We start from the raw sequence: 16,277 nt of genomic DNA, 5'->3' as shown, positions 1-16,277 counted from the left end.
GGAAATTATTTGCTTTCTTTTCCATTTTTCCTACTAGATTATAAGGTAATAAAAGGCTTCGTAATGTGTAGAGTGGTATACAGCCTGGAATAGAGTAGGCATTCAACCATGTTTATGGAAGGAATAAAGGTAGGAAGATAGAAAGGAAAAGAGGATGGGTGACTGTTTTGTGGATTACAGTAGTAGTTTTTAGCTTACTCAGGCCACAGCTCATCACCAGGAAAGCTGATGCAAGATGAATTTTAAATGAAGATTTAACTTTCAGGTAACAAAATTATCTACTAAGTAAACCACACAGAAAAATCAGTCACATTATCTAGAGGCAGGACTGATTTGGGTGATAAAATGTTATGCTAGACTGAGCACCCACCATCAAACTCTGCAGAGAACCAATGCCATGGAAGAATCTTTTGATAAAGGGTGCTTTGCTTCTACACTAAAACTAGTTGTGTGATTTCGGGCAGGTATCGCACCTCTTCATGCCTCAGGTTCCTAATTTACAAAATGGGAATAATCATCATAGTACCTGACAGGGTTGCTGTAAGAATTAAATCCCATGATGTATGGAAAGCACCTAGTACTGTGCCTGGTACTTTGTTGAAGGGAGGAAATAAATGTTAGTTAGCTATTGTTGTTATTATCTGTGTATGTGCCATCAGTGAGCAAAGAGTTGGGGACCAAAAGAAGTGTTTTGTCGGTCTCTAATTTGGCAATGCTTTCAACGGTTTTTTTTTTTCAACTGAGATTATTGTTTAAGAAACAACTTCCTTGTTTCATTTCCTTAACTTTCAGCTCTATATAAGCACTTCCTTCCTTAAGAATTATCATTCTCCTCCTCTCAGGGATCTCTCCATTTGCTAAAGCTACATCCCTCCCCCGTTTTTCTTTTTCAGTGAATTGCTTGCCCATCTATGCCAATGGACAACTTAGCATTTGAAATGCATGAAGATGCAAAGCAGAATATTGTGTCTGGGGGGAAGATGAATACCATATCCAGAATGGTAAGAATGTAAATGGGGACTTAAGTCTTGAGATTAGTTCCCCCCATAACCTTTATGCAGAGCTCAGGAAACAGTCCCTCTTTAGACCAGCTCTCTTCAAGTGACCTTCTTCAGAAAGGTAGCATCTCCTGCTCTGAATATCTCCTGACTTGCCATCTCTCATAAACTCTTAACTCCTTTAGCTACTTAATGGCCCAGCTTTCTATGAATTGTTTACCATGTTTCTATGAATTGTTACCATGTTTACATGTTTACCATGTTGTTCATGGCATTAATGAGTTGTTTATTGTTCAATATATTACCCTTATACAATGTTAAATTGAATATGTTGGTAAATGATTGTGTTATACAAAATGTACCATTTAAGAATTGATAATTTTTAAAATTTTTATACAGTTTTTAAAGATTACTCTCCATTTAGTTATTACAAAATATTGGCTGTATTCCCTGTATTGTACAGTACATCCTTGTAGTCTATCTTACACCCAATAGTTTGTACCTCCCACTGCCCCACCCTACCTTGCCCCTCCCCCCACACACACACTGGTAACCACTAGTTTGTTCTCTATATCTGTGAGTCTGCTTCTTTTTTGTTATGTTGACTAGTTTGTTGTATTTTTTAGATTCTACATATAAGTAATATCATACAGTATTTGTCTTTGTCAGACTTATTTCACTTAGCAATAATGCCCTCCAAGTCCAACCATGTTGCTACAAATGGCAAGATTTTATTCCTTTTTATGGTTGAGTAGTATTCTATTGTATATATACCACCTCTTCTTTATCCATTCATCTGTTGATGGACACTTCCATATCTTGGAAATTGTAAATAATGCTGCTGTGAACACTGGGGTGCATGTACCTCTTTGAATAAGTGTGTTTTTTTTAAATTATTATGTACCTAGGAGTAGAATTGCCAGGTCATATGGTAGTTATATCTCTAGTTTTTTTGAGAAACCTCCATACTTCCACAGTGGCTGCACCAGTTTACATTCCCACCAACCTTCCCTTTTCTCCACATCCTCACCAACATTTGTTATTTGTGTTCTTTTGAATATTTAAGGATGTTAAAGTAAGAATGTCTGTTAGAATTATTAGTGATCAAAGATTTGCTTGCTCAGGGAGAAAGACCAGTGGAAGAGGAGTCCTGGACATCATTGCTTATAAAGGTCATTTTAGCGGTCAGAGGAGTGAGGGCAAATTGGTCCAAAGGTTAGGGTGTGTATTTTCTTGGCAGCTTTCAGTAATGTGGATTGTAACTCAGAAATAATACTGCTGTTTATAGCATATATTTGTGATATGAAACCAGGAAATAGTAACATAGAAATACATGGAAATATTGTGACTTGGAGATGGGTGGTGACTTGGAAGCTCATTTAGGTAATACACAGGAGGAAGGGAATTTAATGAAGCTATTTAATGAAGGAGGGAGGGGGAGAGAGAGACAGAGACCTGTCAGGCCCATTGACTACTGATATGTTGCTTATTCCCATGCATGTAGCTGTACATGTAAATGCATTTGTACATTCTGGAACCAAAAAGTTCTTAGAAAATACTACTTATAACCTCTGATTTTCAGGTGAAGAAACTGGTAAATAGGGGCTAACTGACTGACTTGGAATGCATTTCATATACAAACTTAGCTGGGTACTTAATTTTCTAGTATTATTCTGTGCCCCAGCTCCTTGTATTTTTATTTTTATCCTTGTTTATTTGGATGTCATCTGGGTATATGGGGTGTGTGTGAGTGTGGGGCTGTGCCCCGCAGCCTGCAGTCCTTGCACTTGCCCAGCTGCTAGACTGAAGAGAGAGCCTGAGTCAGCGGCAGAGACGTCAGTGATTCACCGGACACGGAATCTTACAAGTCAGAGGCCGAGGTCCTGGAGTGACACCCACCGTGTACGGGCAGGCAGGCAGGACAAGACAGCAATCTTCCCTGCGTAGGGGAGGAAGAGGCTATCAATTATAGGGGGCATGACATCAAAAGGGCTCCTTGGTTGCCGGGGGGACTGTGGAACACATCTCCGCACAGCTCTCTGGGTTAGCAGCCAACGCAAGTGCCTGGTTTCCTGTTGATGACTGAACATACTGGAGCTGGTCTGGTCCCAGGGCTAGAACAATGGTTAGCGGAGGTGGCTGTGGGGGGCAGCGATCAGGCAGGTGGTTACTGATTAAACTTTCCGCTTAGGAGGGAAGGCAGTCATGTGCATAAGTAAGCATGAGGCAGGGCTGGGGAGGGGGCAGGGGGTGTACAGGGAGCAAGAGAGCAGCCGTCTTATGGGGCCTGACCATACTGTGAGTGTACGTATGTGTGTATTTATTTACACATGTAGTATTTTTTTTAAAGCACATTCTCTGCATTCAAAGACCTTATTCTTTTTTTTTAATTAATTAATTAATTAATTTTTGCTGTGTTGGGTCTTCGCTTCTGTGCGAGGGCTTTCTCTAGTTGTGGCAAGTGGGGGCCACTCTTCATCGCGGTGCGCGGGCCTCTCACTATCGCGGCCTGTCTTGTTGGGGAGCACAGGCTCCAGACGTGCGGCCTCAGTACTTGTGGCTCATGGGCCTAGTCGCTCTGCGGCATGCGGGATCCTCCCAGACCAGGGCTCGAACCCGTGTCCCCTGCATTAGCAGGCAGACTCTCAACCACTGCGCCACAAGGGAAGCCCCACATGTAGTATTTTACTCAGTATGTTTATCCCACAAATGCATTTTTTTAAATAAAGAGAAAATAAACCAAATTGAGAAAGGAGGCAATATTTCTCATGCGTCAAGAGTAGAGAATAATGGCTTCATAATTTCTCCTAGGAAAAGAAGAGGCAGTGGTCACTGACGAGCATTTTCCTGGTGTGTCTCTCGGCTGCACCATTACCACTGCATCTGGAGTCCTGATTCTCTCCTTGGTTTATGTTAACAACTCTCAGCCCCATTCAGAACCTGGAGCCCAGCCTCTGCAAACAGCAATTCCCATGGTGCAAAAGGGTGTTGATCCAAAATTCAAGTTTCTTAATCATTTACCTAAATCCAACGTATGGATCACACGTATTAGGAAAAAGAATCATCTATTATAAATGGTGATTCCAGAACAAAGTTTCCATTGCTTGTTTTCTAAGCTTTGTTCTCTCGTCATTGGAAGGAAGCAGCTGTGGGCTGTTTGGAGGAAATGAAGTGAGGGATAGAGAAGGGGGAAAGTTGGGTGGATATTGGCTCCAGGCAGAATTTTTCTTTAGTAGATAGTTCTATGTTTGACTGGAGGGGAGAAGTGCAGGGCAGCCCTGTTCTCTTGCCAAGACAGGTGTTCTTTTTTATGTCAAACAGAGACTGATAGCACTACATGTACCACGTTGTCTCCCGGAGTCTTGCAGACCTATTCTTTCTCTTCCTTTTGGGGGCTCCAGTACTCGCCACACCACCTTGCCTTTTCCCTTGTGCTTCCCGCTTACCCCATAGGCCATGGTGGCCTCACGTTCCTCAGGAGGTGGCCTCCGTGCTGCTGATTTGCTTATGGCTTTTCAGGTGTTTGAGTTCCCCGGTGGTGCAATCCAGTGGGCCTGGTACAGGAACAATGCCGAAGACTATCTCAGCATTGAAGAAGACGCCTTTGGCAGCAGCTTGAACAGTCAGAGCTCACAGATGACTCTGGGGACCTTGAGAATAAAAAGCAATGGCCTCCGAACACGGCTATCTTGTACAGGTATCACCAGTTTGCCCACGTTCTGCCCTTAAGCATTTGTGCTGTGTGTCCTCAGGCTGTTATTTAGGTTGTTGCAAAACCTACTTAAATAAGTGGTAGACCACATCCAGGCTTTGGCTGTGTACTCAATTAGATTAGTTATCAGTGCCTTGAAGCATTAACCTGTTTGTTTTAATTATTCTTGGCATCACTTTGAACTTCTTTCTTCAGTATGAAATCATTTTTCATACATTGTTAAGCTAAGATCACTGTTCCATCTTTTTTTATATATAAATTAATTAATTAATTAATTAATTTTATTTATTTATTTTTGGCTGTGTTGGATCTTCGTTGCTGTGCGTGGGCTTTCTCTAGTTGCGGTGAGCAGGGGCTACTCTTCGTTGTGGTGCACGGGCTTCTCATAATGGTGGCTTCTCTTGTTGCGGAGCCTGGGCTCTAGGCGCACGGGCTTCAGTAGTTGTGGCTCTTGGGCTCTAGAGTGCAGGCTCAGTAGTTGTGGTGCACGGGCTTAGTTGTTCTGTGGCCTGTGGGATCTTCCTGGACCGGGGATCGAACCCGTGTCCCCTGCATTGGCAGGCGGATTCTTAACCACTGTGCCACCAGGGAAATCCCCACTGTTCCGTCCGTTGAGCCAAAGCTAAAACTGGTAGCTGTGATCTAATGATCAAAGAAACTACAGCTTCCCTCTAAGGAATAAAGCAGTGACTGTAATAACAAACTGGTTTGCTGATGTTCAGCCTGGAGTCTCTGAGATCAGCCAGTTGGATGCCCTTTTGTGGTTTAGACCTTTAAGAATTCTTTGGAAGTGAAATTAGTGTGCTTACTTGAATTTCAAATAAGTCATTAATTCTGAAATGTATTTATGGCTTCTGTATTCCAGACCCTGGGGAAGCTGAAGTGACTAAGCTCTCATAGAACTTTCAGAGTTTGGTCTTACCCTGATGATCTTATTAATAGATCAGCCAGTTTTTTGTGTGTGACATATTTCTGTTGTTGTTAATAAAACTCCTTTTTTATACTTGGACAATTCACTTGATTTTAGAATTTACAGCAAGAAGAGAGATTAGAACTTTATCTATATGAGAGTAAACCCTTCTTAGAAGAATACCTGGACACACAGTAAAGCACTATGTTATTACTATTATTATTATCAAAATTATATGCAGACTTTTTCTTATCTGGAAAATACATATGCCTCTGTATGCATACACACAAACACATGCAAGCACACACATGCATGTGCATACACATGTGCCTGCAGTCTTTTCGGACTATCAAACTAGCATGAACTTAGAGCTCTGAATGCTCAGTGGGGGTGGTATTGCCCAAAAGGGGGCAAAAACTGGTTGTTAGCAGGGTAAAAATATTACTCTTTTTATGTATAAAGCATAGATGTACATGTAGTACATGAGCAGTATGTGTATACAGTATACAGATCTGTAGTACCTCTGTAGTGTTAACATTTCACAGGGTGGTGATTAGAAAAAAAAGTCTAACATGGTACCTTAGAAGGGAGGTAATGAAAAAAGGTTGAGGAGCATTGCTCTAAAGTAGTGTTGGGTGAGCTCTTCCGTTTATGTTTCAGGGGACAGCGTGGATTGGGGCGGTTGATGGTGCTGTCGTTACCACGTACAGTGTTACAGCTGGCCAAGTGAACTTCTTCCCTAAAAACACAGTACACTGGATAGAGAATGTGGGGAGTGAAGACTGCTTTTCTTGCTCTTCTTTTCTACACATCATGAACTTCAAACCCTGGAAGCTGATGATGTAATTTTTTCTGTACCTGAGGGCATTGCTTCCAGGTCACTTGAGGTCTGTACCACTGCTGAGAGCAAATCCCATGAGGGTACAAAGAGGGCATGAATATTCGGGTTTCTAAGGTAGCAGTCAACAAAGTGACATTGGGGTAATGGGCTCAAGAGCATTGAAGTTGAATTGCTCTTTATTTTCCCTTACGAAGGCCTGCTGTAGGAGCTACTGTATAGTGAATTGGTAGAAAGGTTACGATATAGTTAATAAAAATTACTATAATTTTCATCTCTGAAAAGCCATTTGCTCATCCAGGGATAACTTCGCTACAGATAATGTAATTGTGTTTTCCTAACCTAATGCAGAGTTTCCCACAGTTTTCCTGAGGAACGGCTGCTTTTCTCTTTCTGATCTCTTTCAGTAGTTATACTGTCACTGGAGGGATTGCTGATAATGCTGGGTATAGAGGGTCAGATGTGGATGCTGACAGTGCAAATGGGTGAACAGAATTGGTGATGGCCCATGAGTGGTACCTGGAAGGGGTTCTGTGGTAAATTAGGAATCTAAATAATAAGATTTTGAGATTTATCTTGCAGCAGATCCTGCTCTAATGTTATAGGGAGAAGTAGAAGAAATGAGTCATTAGTGAGAGTGTTGGTAAGCATGGGAACCAGTGTATAATTTTGCAGGCGTTTATATTGACCATAAAATACTAATGCCCATACATTGAATGCTTGGAAGATTTTCATAAAGATCACAAGTCTTAGGCTAATCGAGGTCAGCTCTTTTGACTGGGCCACTGAAAACCACACTGGTGCCAATGCTGCCCTATCCTCAGCTACCGCCCCTTCTATTGTTAAAATTTGTAGAATGTTTCACAAATACCTTATATGGTCTCTTATGTGTTTCAGCCTGAAGGTGGAATTAGTTTCATTAGAACATTCCATAAGCAAAAAGAGGATGAGGGGGTCAGTCTTCCTCCCAGCTTGGCAGAACTGGTTGTCAATGCTGATTACTCCCAGTCTCCAGATAGCCTTGTGTGGAGATAATTGTATGACCTGAAAGGTATAGTATGTTATTTTGTGAAGCCTTTTTAGTTAAGTATTTATATATATGATTATATAGGTGTATTGGATTGAGATGTAATGTGTTTTTTACAGTGGGTCACAGTCAAGAGAAGTTTGAAAAGACACATTTCTCAACAGAGTAGGAAATGTGAGAAAAGGCCTGGAAACAAAAGAAAATGTGCAAAAAAAATTCAGAGTGTGAGGGGGGTGTGCTGGGGCTGGGGAATGCTGTAGGAGAAGAGGCTTATGAGAGAGGAGAGGCCAATCATGTAGCAATTAAGGGGCTTTAAATAGGAGAGTGACACAATGAGGTTTTTAATTATTTTATTTTATTGAGGTATAATTGACATACAACACTATGTTAGTTTCAGGTATACAACACAATGATTCAATATTTGTATATATTGTGAAATGATCACCACAATAAGTCTAGTTAACATCCGTCACTATACATAGTTACAGAGTTTCTCCTTGTCACGGGAACTTACAAGATCTTAGCAACTTTAAAGTATGCAATACAGTATTACTAACTATAGCCGCCTTGCTCCACATTACATGCCCATGATGTGTTTATTTTGTAACTGGAAGTTTGTGTCTCTTGACTTCCTTCAACCATTTCACCCACCCCCACCCCCACCACTGGCAGCTACCACTCTGTTCTCTGTATCTGTGCGCTTGGGCACTTAGGTTGTTTCCGTATCTTGGCTATTGTAAATAATGCTGCGATGAACATGGGGTGCATATATCTTTTTGAGTTGGTGTTAGTTTTGTTTTTTGAAGTGATGACCAATCCAGCTGGATTGTGGAGAATAATTGGAAGTGGCCAGGTGAGAGGCAGGGTGATGAGTCAGGGGGCTCCTGCAGTCCCTCCAGTAGGGGATGATGGTGGCCTGCACTATGTGAGAGGGAAAGAATTGTTGAGAAGCAGAGAATTTAGAGACGCAGGACTGACAGGGCTTCGTTGACGGATTGAGGGGAGAGGTAGGGATTGGTATTTAGGATGACTCTCACGTTTTCCAGCCAGGTCCCCTGACTTGAATGTCTGTCTTAAAGAGGTCACTCTATGTTAGAAATTTCAAGAGAGTTTGAGAAGTTAGGATAGTATCTGACAGTATCAGATCAATATCTTGGGGGAACATAGGATGTGGTATTGGCAATTCCTACCACATAAACGTTCTGTGACTATAGAAGGGCTATGTACCTTACTAGAACTGCATTTGACACTCCTTTTGTAGTACCATTTTGAAGTAGTTTTATCTTATTTTGTTTTCTAAACTTCATCTGATTCAGGTTCAAAAGAATATCAATTTCCAGGAGGAATAATACAATTGGCACAATATTGGAAAAACAGAAGTGAACTAAGCAACAATGAAAAAATTTTTGGTGAATTCCTGAATCAGGTAATTGAGAAAAATGTTTTGAAATTATTAAAATATTATTTATTTAATAATTATTATTTAATTATTATTAAAATGGATGAAATATGAGATTTAGATTGGATTCATCATTTTTCTAGACAAAGGAAAAGGAAAGAGCTAGTCAAACACTGGTTGATCTGATCAATGCAAACTATTGATTGAGGCCTCACTGTGAATTTGGGAGCTTAACTTCTTGGCGTGGGTGGTTACATTAACAAAGAGACTGGATGCTCGTGAGATTTCTCTTTTCATTTTCATTTGTTTTAAATGCTCAACTGGCTGTATTGCTTAATGACTAAGAGCACAGCTGTGGCATCAAATTCCCTGATTCAAATCCCAGTTCTGCCACTGGGTGACCCTAGTATACTCAACCAACCTAGAATTTAATTTCATCTCATAAGGTTGGTGGCAACCTTATAAGATTATTATAAAGGACAAGTGACATAATAAATGTAAAGAACATAAAAAATTGCATGTTCTCAGTGAGGGCTTCATAAGTATTAGTTATTATTATGATTATATGAATTGTTAAGTTGCTGAGTTGAATGTTGGCTAAATAACTGGATTTCATTTTTCTTTTTCTTTCTCAAGCACAAAAATGCCCTCACTTTGAGTACACTCAAGATTTATAACAATGGATTAAGACAGCCACATTTTCATTTTAATGCAAATGAAATGGGATATGTAATAAGTGGATGTGCAAAGGTAATTCCTCTGTGAACAGGTTTTTTTTGAACTTTCCTTTTCAGTGCAGAAAGAAGAAAACAGGAGGTATTTCTTTGTTTTGGTTCAGTTGTTGGTAACATAATAGGACTCTGTGCCAATGGCTTTCTGGGCCATTTCCACAGAGGATACCATGCAGGTCCTGCTAGGTAACTTCCAAGTTTGCTCTTAGCATGAGAAGGGGCTAAGAACATTTCAGAACTGATAAAGAGGTTTATCACTGATGGTGAGGGGCTGGAATACCTGCTTACATGTTCAGAGTTTTGCATTCTCAGGTAATGCAAGCATTTAATATGCTCTACTTTGGGGACTGTGAAATTGGCTGTTTGCCTGTCAGTGTAAGATGAGTGGGGGGGTGGGGAGATGTGGAGCGCCAGCAGGGTGGCCATGTATCCCCATTTATCCAGGATCCTTCTGACGCATACTTGTCATCTTGGTGAAGTTATTAACATCACCCCCTTTGATTCTTTGGAAAAACCACACGAAGTAGCATGTTACTACAGGGCTCCTGGGGAGATCTACAGGTAAAATGGGCTTCTCTAGCTTGTACCTGAATCAGTCTTGACAGAAAGAGTCAGAACAGACTGAAATTCACCTTTTATGTCACCCATAGCAAAAGTTTTATGTTTTTAGAAGTGAAAGCTTTAATAAATTGGAAAAGGGCATTGTCATCTTCCACAGATTTAATTTCAAGGATCGGATTTTATTGTTGGTGTGCTTCGTGCTCATCTGTGTGCGTTTGTGTGCACATTCAGTCTCGAACTCTTTTTTAGAAGACCATTAGGATGCTGCTCTCCCAGAAGGCTGAATTTTCCCAAGCAAGTAGAAAGGCGGGCGTAGAGGTGGTAAAACACTGCAATTTAAATCCTCTGCCTAATTAGGGAATGTCACTGATAACCCTTAATTAGAACATGGTGATTAATGCTCTTTTTGCATGATGTTCTACACTACTGAATTCACTAATGCATTTTGAGGGACATTTACTTTAAATAGAGCATCTTTTAATTTTTGTGGGATTTTGTCTCAGAAACAGGAGAGTTAATGTGCAGGATTGCCTCTTTTCTGCTATTTACCCTCTCTGCGAAGTCCCTTTATAACCATATGCTTTTATCCATCTGTTCTTCACTATGAATACCTAGCCTTAATGAATATTTGATTTTATTTGCTTAACTTCAGCATAGTTTTTTTTTTTTTTTTTTTTTTTTTTTGCGGTACGCGGGCCTCTCACTGTTGTGGCCTCTCCCATTGCGGAGCACAGGCTCCGGACGCACAGACTCAGCGACCATGGCCACGGGCCTAGCCGCTCCGCGGCATGTGGGATCTTCCCAGACTGGGGCACGAACCCGTGTCCCCTGCATCGGCAGGCGGACTCTGAACCACTGCGCCACCAGGATAGCCCTCAGCATAGTTTTTTCCCCGCCTTAGGTGGGCATTATCAATGCTCAGTGTACCATAGAGTTCAGTGTTCACATTGGAGATGTGATATTTTTCCCCACTGGAACCCAGCATTACGTTAAGAGTACATGCGATAAGGAATTGCTTCTCGTTCTTGCCTTCAGCACTGGAGACCAGGTGAGAATAAGCCAGTTCAAAAGAGATTGCTGAGTGCCAGTGATGTGCAGAATACTCTGCTAAGCAATGTATCTGCATCATAGGGGGCCCTCAGTATATGTGTGTTGAATAAATGATTGAACTGGCTGAACGAATGTGTGAAGAGAAGAATCAAATAATCTTTTCATTCAGTTATAAAGAGATCCAATACCTCACATTCCCTCTTAATTCCCCCAATTCTCAACCAGCTGAGAAAAAAGACCAAAGAGCAGTATATAGAGATCCAGGAAATCATTTCTATTACTAATCAAGCAGGTATTTAAGAGAATATGATTAATATCTGTGGGCAAGTGGGTTTCCTAATATCTATCTCCAGAATTGGGCTGGCCTTCCGACATTGAGGTGGGCCCTTGTACTACCTTACATCGTAGAGAAGCAGAGCATGATTTTTGAAGCTTTGCCAGTTCCCAGACAGAGAGGGAGAAGCTGAAGTGAGCATGGCTAGTTTATTCTTCTGGAATTTACTTGGCAGAGAGAGGAAAAGAAGAGTCTCTTGTATATGAAAAGAAACTTTAGGAGACGTGAAGTAACATTGAGTATGATTGAGCAGTGCTACCAAGAAGGAGTAGCATTCCTTCCCATCATTCTTTGTTTTAAGCAAATCTGATATATCATGATCTGCAGTATAAAACATACATTAAGAGGAATTGTTTATTGTATTACATAGTTGTTTGCTTTTAAAAATTCACCCCAGTGTTCCTTAATTAGATGAATAAATGTGTTTGAAAAACAAGAATAAATAGTGGAATTTAGATTTTTGAACAGTCCTTAGGACTAGGTTCCCTGCTGAGACTGGGTGAGAATTATAAGAGTCTGGGTATTCCTGGGGCAAATCCAGGAACAGACAGACATTCCTCTTGGCCATGGTTCTTCCTACATGGAGACCCAACAAGATCTCCGGGGGAGAGCACAGCATGAATTCAGCAGTATCATCTACAGAACCTACGCCATCCTGCTCAGTGGTGCTTATTTCCCATGATGACACTTTCCTTCTTTGAGGGACACTGGAAAATTCCAGCATCTGCTTCTCTGGGTCTCTAAACCTTCCTGGGAGTGCCTGGGATGAGGTTTGTGAAGAGCTCTGTGAGGAGGAGATGCAATGGAAAGCTAGCTGTAGACTCTCGGGGGGAAGAGGATTCCAGTGTCCCCTGCTTTTGGTGTGGGGCTCACCACTACTGCCACCCCCTTGGTCATCATTCTCTGCAGCTGTTATAAGAACAAATCATGAAGCAAAATGAAATCCAATCAAATATAAATAGGAAAAGAAGGGAAAAACTCATTAAAACAGCAAGTTAGAGTTAAAAAAATTAAGATCAAGAAAAGGGAATTTTAAAAATTAATTAAAGACTAATGTGACGTGAAAGGCTAATACCAAGAAATTAAAACTTAAAAATATGAAAGAAGGATAAAGATAACAATTGAAAATTATTAAATACAAGTCAAGAATTAAAGAATATAAATCTTTTGAAAAGAGAATAGAAGTAGAGGGTTTCTTTTTTTTTTTTTTTTTCTTTAATGAAAAGAAGCAATTTAAGGGAGTGATCCACAGCAGGGAAGGAAAAAATGAATCAGCATTTTGGGTAGAAGGAATTTTTTTTACATCTACCCCCACCGCCAGGAATGTCTGATATGCATCTTGAGGGAGCATAACCCCGACTAACCCATTAGAAGGGGTATTAGGGGTGTTTCTAATGGGGATTTATTTTGCATAGGGGTATGAAGGGAAAGAGGAAGGAGGAAGAATAAGAGAGAGGCTGAGAGACAGAAACGCATGCCTAGAAAGAAACACAGAATGAGACATAGGGACACAGAGAGAGACATACATGCCCAGAGACACACAGAGATAGAGACATACAGAGAGAGAGAGAGACAGACAGAGATCTACAAAGAGAATGACAGAAACACAGAGAAAAAGAAACAACACAGATACACAAATAGAAGGAGACATACAGACATAGACACAGAGAGGGACAGAGACCCGTAAAGAGACAGAGATACAGAAGGAGAGACACACAGATACACACATACCCAGACACAGACAGACCTATACACAGAGGGGCAGGGAAAGGCAGACATACCTAGAGACACACACACAAAGAGTTAGGAGAGAGATTCAGAGACAGATAAGCTCAGAGACACACACAGACACAGAGAGAGACAGAAACAGTGAGAGACACAGAGAGACCCACATACATGCAGAAATTGAGAGGCTGGCTGAGAAAGAGAGGTAGTGTCAAGGGGGAGGGGTACAGAAAGGACAGTAAGATCGTGATAGAGAGAGGGCACAAGGACAGACAGAGTCGGAGCCAGCCAACTGGACAGCCAGGCCAGTTAGGCAGAGATGAACTACTGTCTCTGGCTGTGCAGGAGGAGGACTACTTACCTGGCAGCCAGGTAGCCTCCATCAGGTGCCTGTGGGCATGGAGCTCTGAGGGGCCGTTTTGCCACTAGTCCCTGCTTACAAGTAGACAAAAGGTCCTGCTCCCTCTTTAAAGAGAACTACCTCCCAGTGGGATGGAGGTCCCTTCTAAAGAAAGCTTCAGGGCTTCCCTGGTGGCGCAGTGGTTGCGGGTCCGCCTACCGATGCAGGGGACACGGGTTCGTGCCCCGCTCCGGGAAGATCCCACATGCCGTGGAGCGGCTGGGCCCGTGAGCCATGGCCGCTGAGCCTGCACGTCCGGAGCCTGTGCTCCGCAACGGGAGAGGCCACAACAGTGAGAGGCCCGCGTACCGCAAAAAAATTTAAAAAAAATAAAGAAAGCTTCAGATGCCTCAGCATCTCTAGCTATCAGTCAGACTTTCCTTATTCCCAGAGTCGAAATGGTGAGCTCCCCATGGCAAGAGAAGACAAGTGTACAAGGGGACCGTTCGCAGGATTTCATAGCTCCTAATGTTACACAGCTATACCTACAGTCTTGAAAATGCCTTGATGGCTGTAAGATCTTTGTAGGAACCTGAGTAATTTGGTGCTGATACATCTTCTTTTTGTTTCCACTGTCAGTTGCAAACCCTTGACATGGACGATTATCTCCAGGCCACAGCAGACCACATCCTGGCCCAGCTTTTCTTCAAGCAAAGTGAGTTTAAGAAGATCCCCAAATTCAAGGAGGACCAGGCAATCAACCTGCCTTAGATTTGCTGATGAGTTCATATCTATTCTTTGCTCCTCATATGTTATTCTTGCTGTTTTTAAAGAAGGTCCACTTGGCTAATGAGCTTGGAGCTCTTTACAGAGTGATATTGGGAAAGCAGGTGTGAAGCAGCCCTGTGGGCTCATTTAGCTGATAAGATCATAGTCAGTTCATGCTAAGAGAACATTTCAGTGTACTCTGTGCAGATTATCTATGGAGGGGATCTGATAAATTAAATTAATATATTTTTGTATGGATTTTAGTCACGTGTATATATTTGTTTATTTTCCTTTTGTTACTTCAAATTTATTACTCCAGAGGAAAATCCGTTTTTTTTGCACATCACTGAAACTTAGTGCCATGCTTGTATTTTGGTTATATTCATCACTGTGGAAGGAAGTAGGGAGATCAGCTTATGTATGTTGTACATACGGAGGCACTGGAACCCGGGTACATCTAACTTTGTCTGGAGAGTTTAGTATAGAACCTTAGGTTAGCCATTCTCAACCCTTCTGTTGACATGAAGATACTTTTTATAAAGCCCAAAATTTCAAGGGCTCAGTCATACGAGTAGTTGAATATTTATTGTATATTAGCTGAGAAAATACTTAATGACAAGCTAATTATGAATTCAATACTTTCTTTGAGTGTATTTGGATTTTATTAATCACATCATGGACTATTTACATTTGAGGAGTAGTCATCCCTATGGTTGAGAAGCATGTGTTTTATTTAGTCTATTGGCTGGGTGTGTATATGAATTTGAGGACTACTTGTCATCACTTGAAAACTGGTAGAGGCTAGTGGTCTCTAAGTTGGGGGTCATTGTCTTAAGTAGAAAAGAATTTGTTCAGATCTAATCTGTGCTTGATTTTTGTTTACAATTTATTTTAATAGGTATTTGGTACCCCTGCATTTTGCTTGGGTATCACCATCAGTTCTGGGCTACCCTATATAAAACCCAGTCAGTACAGACACTTTTTAATGCCTTGAACCGCCACCCTCTTTCAATTATATTTCCCTGACACATAATGGAATTTTTAGATATCTTAGGATGTTTGCTCTTAACCTAAAAATAAATCTGTATGTATTTCTCTCTCTCTCTGTCTCTCTCTCTCTTCTAGATAACTAGCTCTATTGACTATATAGAAGACAATGAGAATTAGGAATGACTCACTTTTGGTGTGGGGAAGTAGCCATCTACATAACCTACATAATCAGGTCATAAAAGGCCTGTCATCCCTTGAAACCACCTTACTGTGTATTTACCTTATTGCCATTTTCCAGGAGAGCCAACTGAGATCAGAGCTTGGTAGCAAAAGGAATTTTGTGGTGGTGGTATAGTTCTGAAGAGACCTTGTAGGGAATGCGTCCCCATCCAGGAGGAAGAACATGATGCAGGGAACGGCACAGGACAATAGGTATATGAAAGGTGGATGTCCAGATAGAGGGGAATTGGTCATAAAAGGAAATGGCAATGTGTTCAACATATTTTGTTTGCAAATTTTGTTTTACTTTGGAAATTTTTTAATATACTATGAACTAGTTCATAATCCCTTTTCTTGTATCAGGAAGTGTTATATTAGATTACTATGTGGTCATTTAATAAAGATTTTGTGTATCTTTGCATATTATCTTCTCATTTAATTTTAAATGAAACCTGTTTTTATGGTTTTATGAATTTGAAGCATTACTGGATTCCCTCTATGCATCCTTGAAATATGATATATCATCATCTAAAGAAAATATGTTACGGTGTTGAAACTTTCTGGGTTTCCTGATAATAATATACTGGAAGCCTGACTTAGGTTTCCAGACTACTATGTATTTAAAAAAGAGAAAATGTTAAAAATAATCTAATGAAGACATGTCAATTGGAATAT

The 16,277-nt window shown here is 40.9% G+C and overlaps 1 protein-coding gene across 1 annotated transcript; it reads left to right on the top strand.

The window, feature by feature from the left end:
* Nucleotides 1-917: 917 nt before the first annotated feature.
* Nucleotides 918-16,017, top strand: LOC137203276 (uncharacterized). The gene is given in 12 exon segments (XM_067699053.1): nt 918-1,001; nt 3,810-3,852; nt 3,855-4,030; nt 4,518-4,672; nt 4,674-4,695; nt 6,281-6,404; nt 6,407-6,507; nt 7,356-7,509; nt 8,802-8,911; nt 9,521-9,634; nt 11,078-11,224; nt 14,265-16,017. Coding segments are annotated over 12 exon segments (1,362 nt in total). The 3' UTR covers nt 14,397-16,017.
* Nucleotides 16,018-16,277: the final 260 nt, after the last annotated feature.

Source organism: Pseudorca crassidens, chromosome 12 (assembly GCF_039906515.1).
Source record: "Pseudorca crassidens isolate mPseCra1 chromosome 12, mPseCra1.hap1, whole genome shotgun sequence".
Taxonomy (NCBI): Eukaryota; Metazoa; Chordata; class Mammalia; order Artiodactyla; family Delphinidae; genus Pseudorca; species Pseudorca crassidens.
The sequence above is the reverse complement of the archived record's forward strand: the minus strand, read 5'-3'. Positions and strand labels throughout refer to the sequence as shown.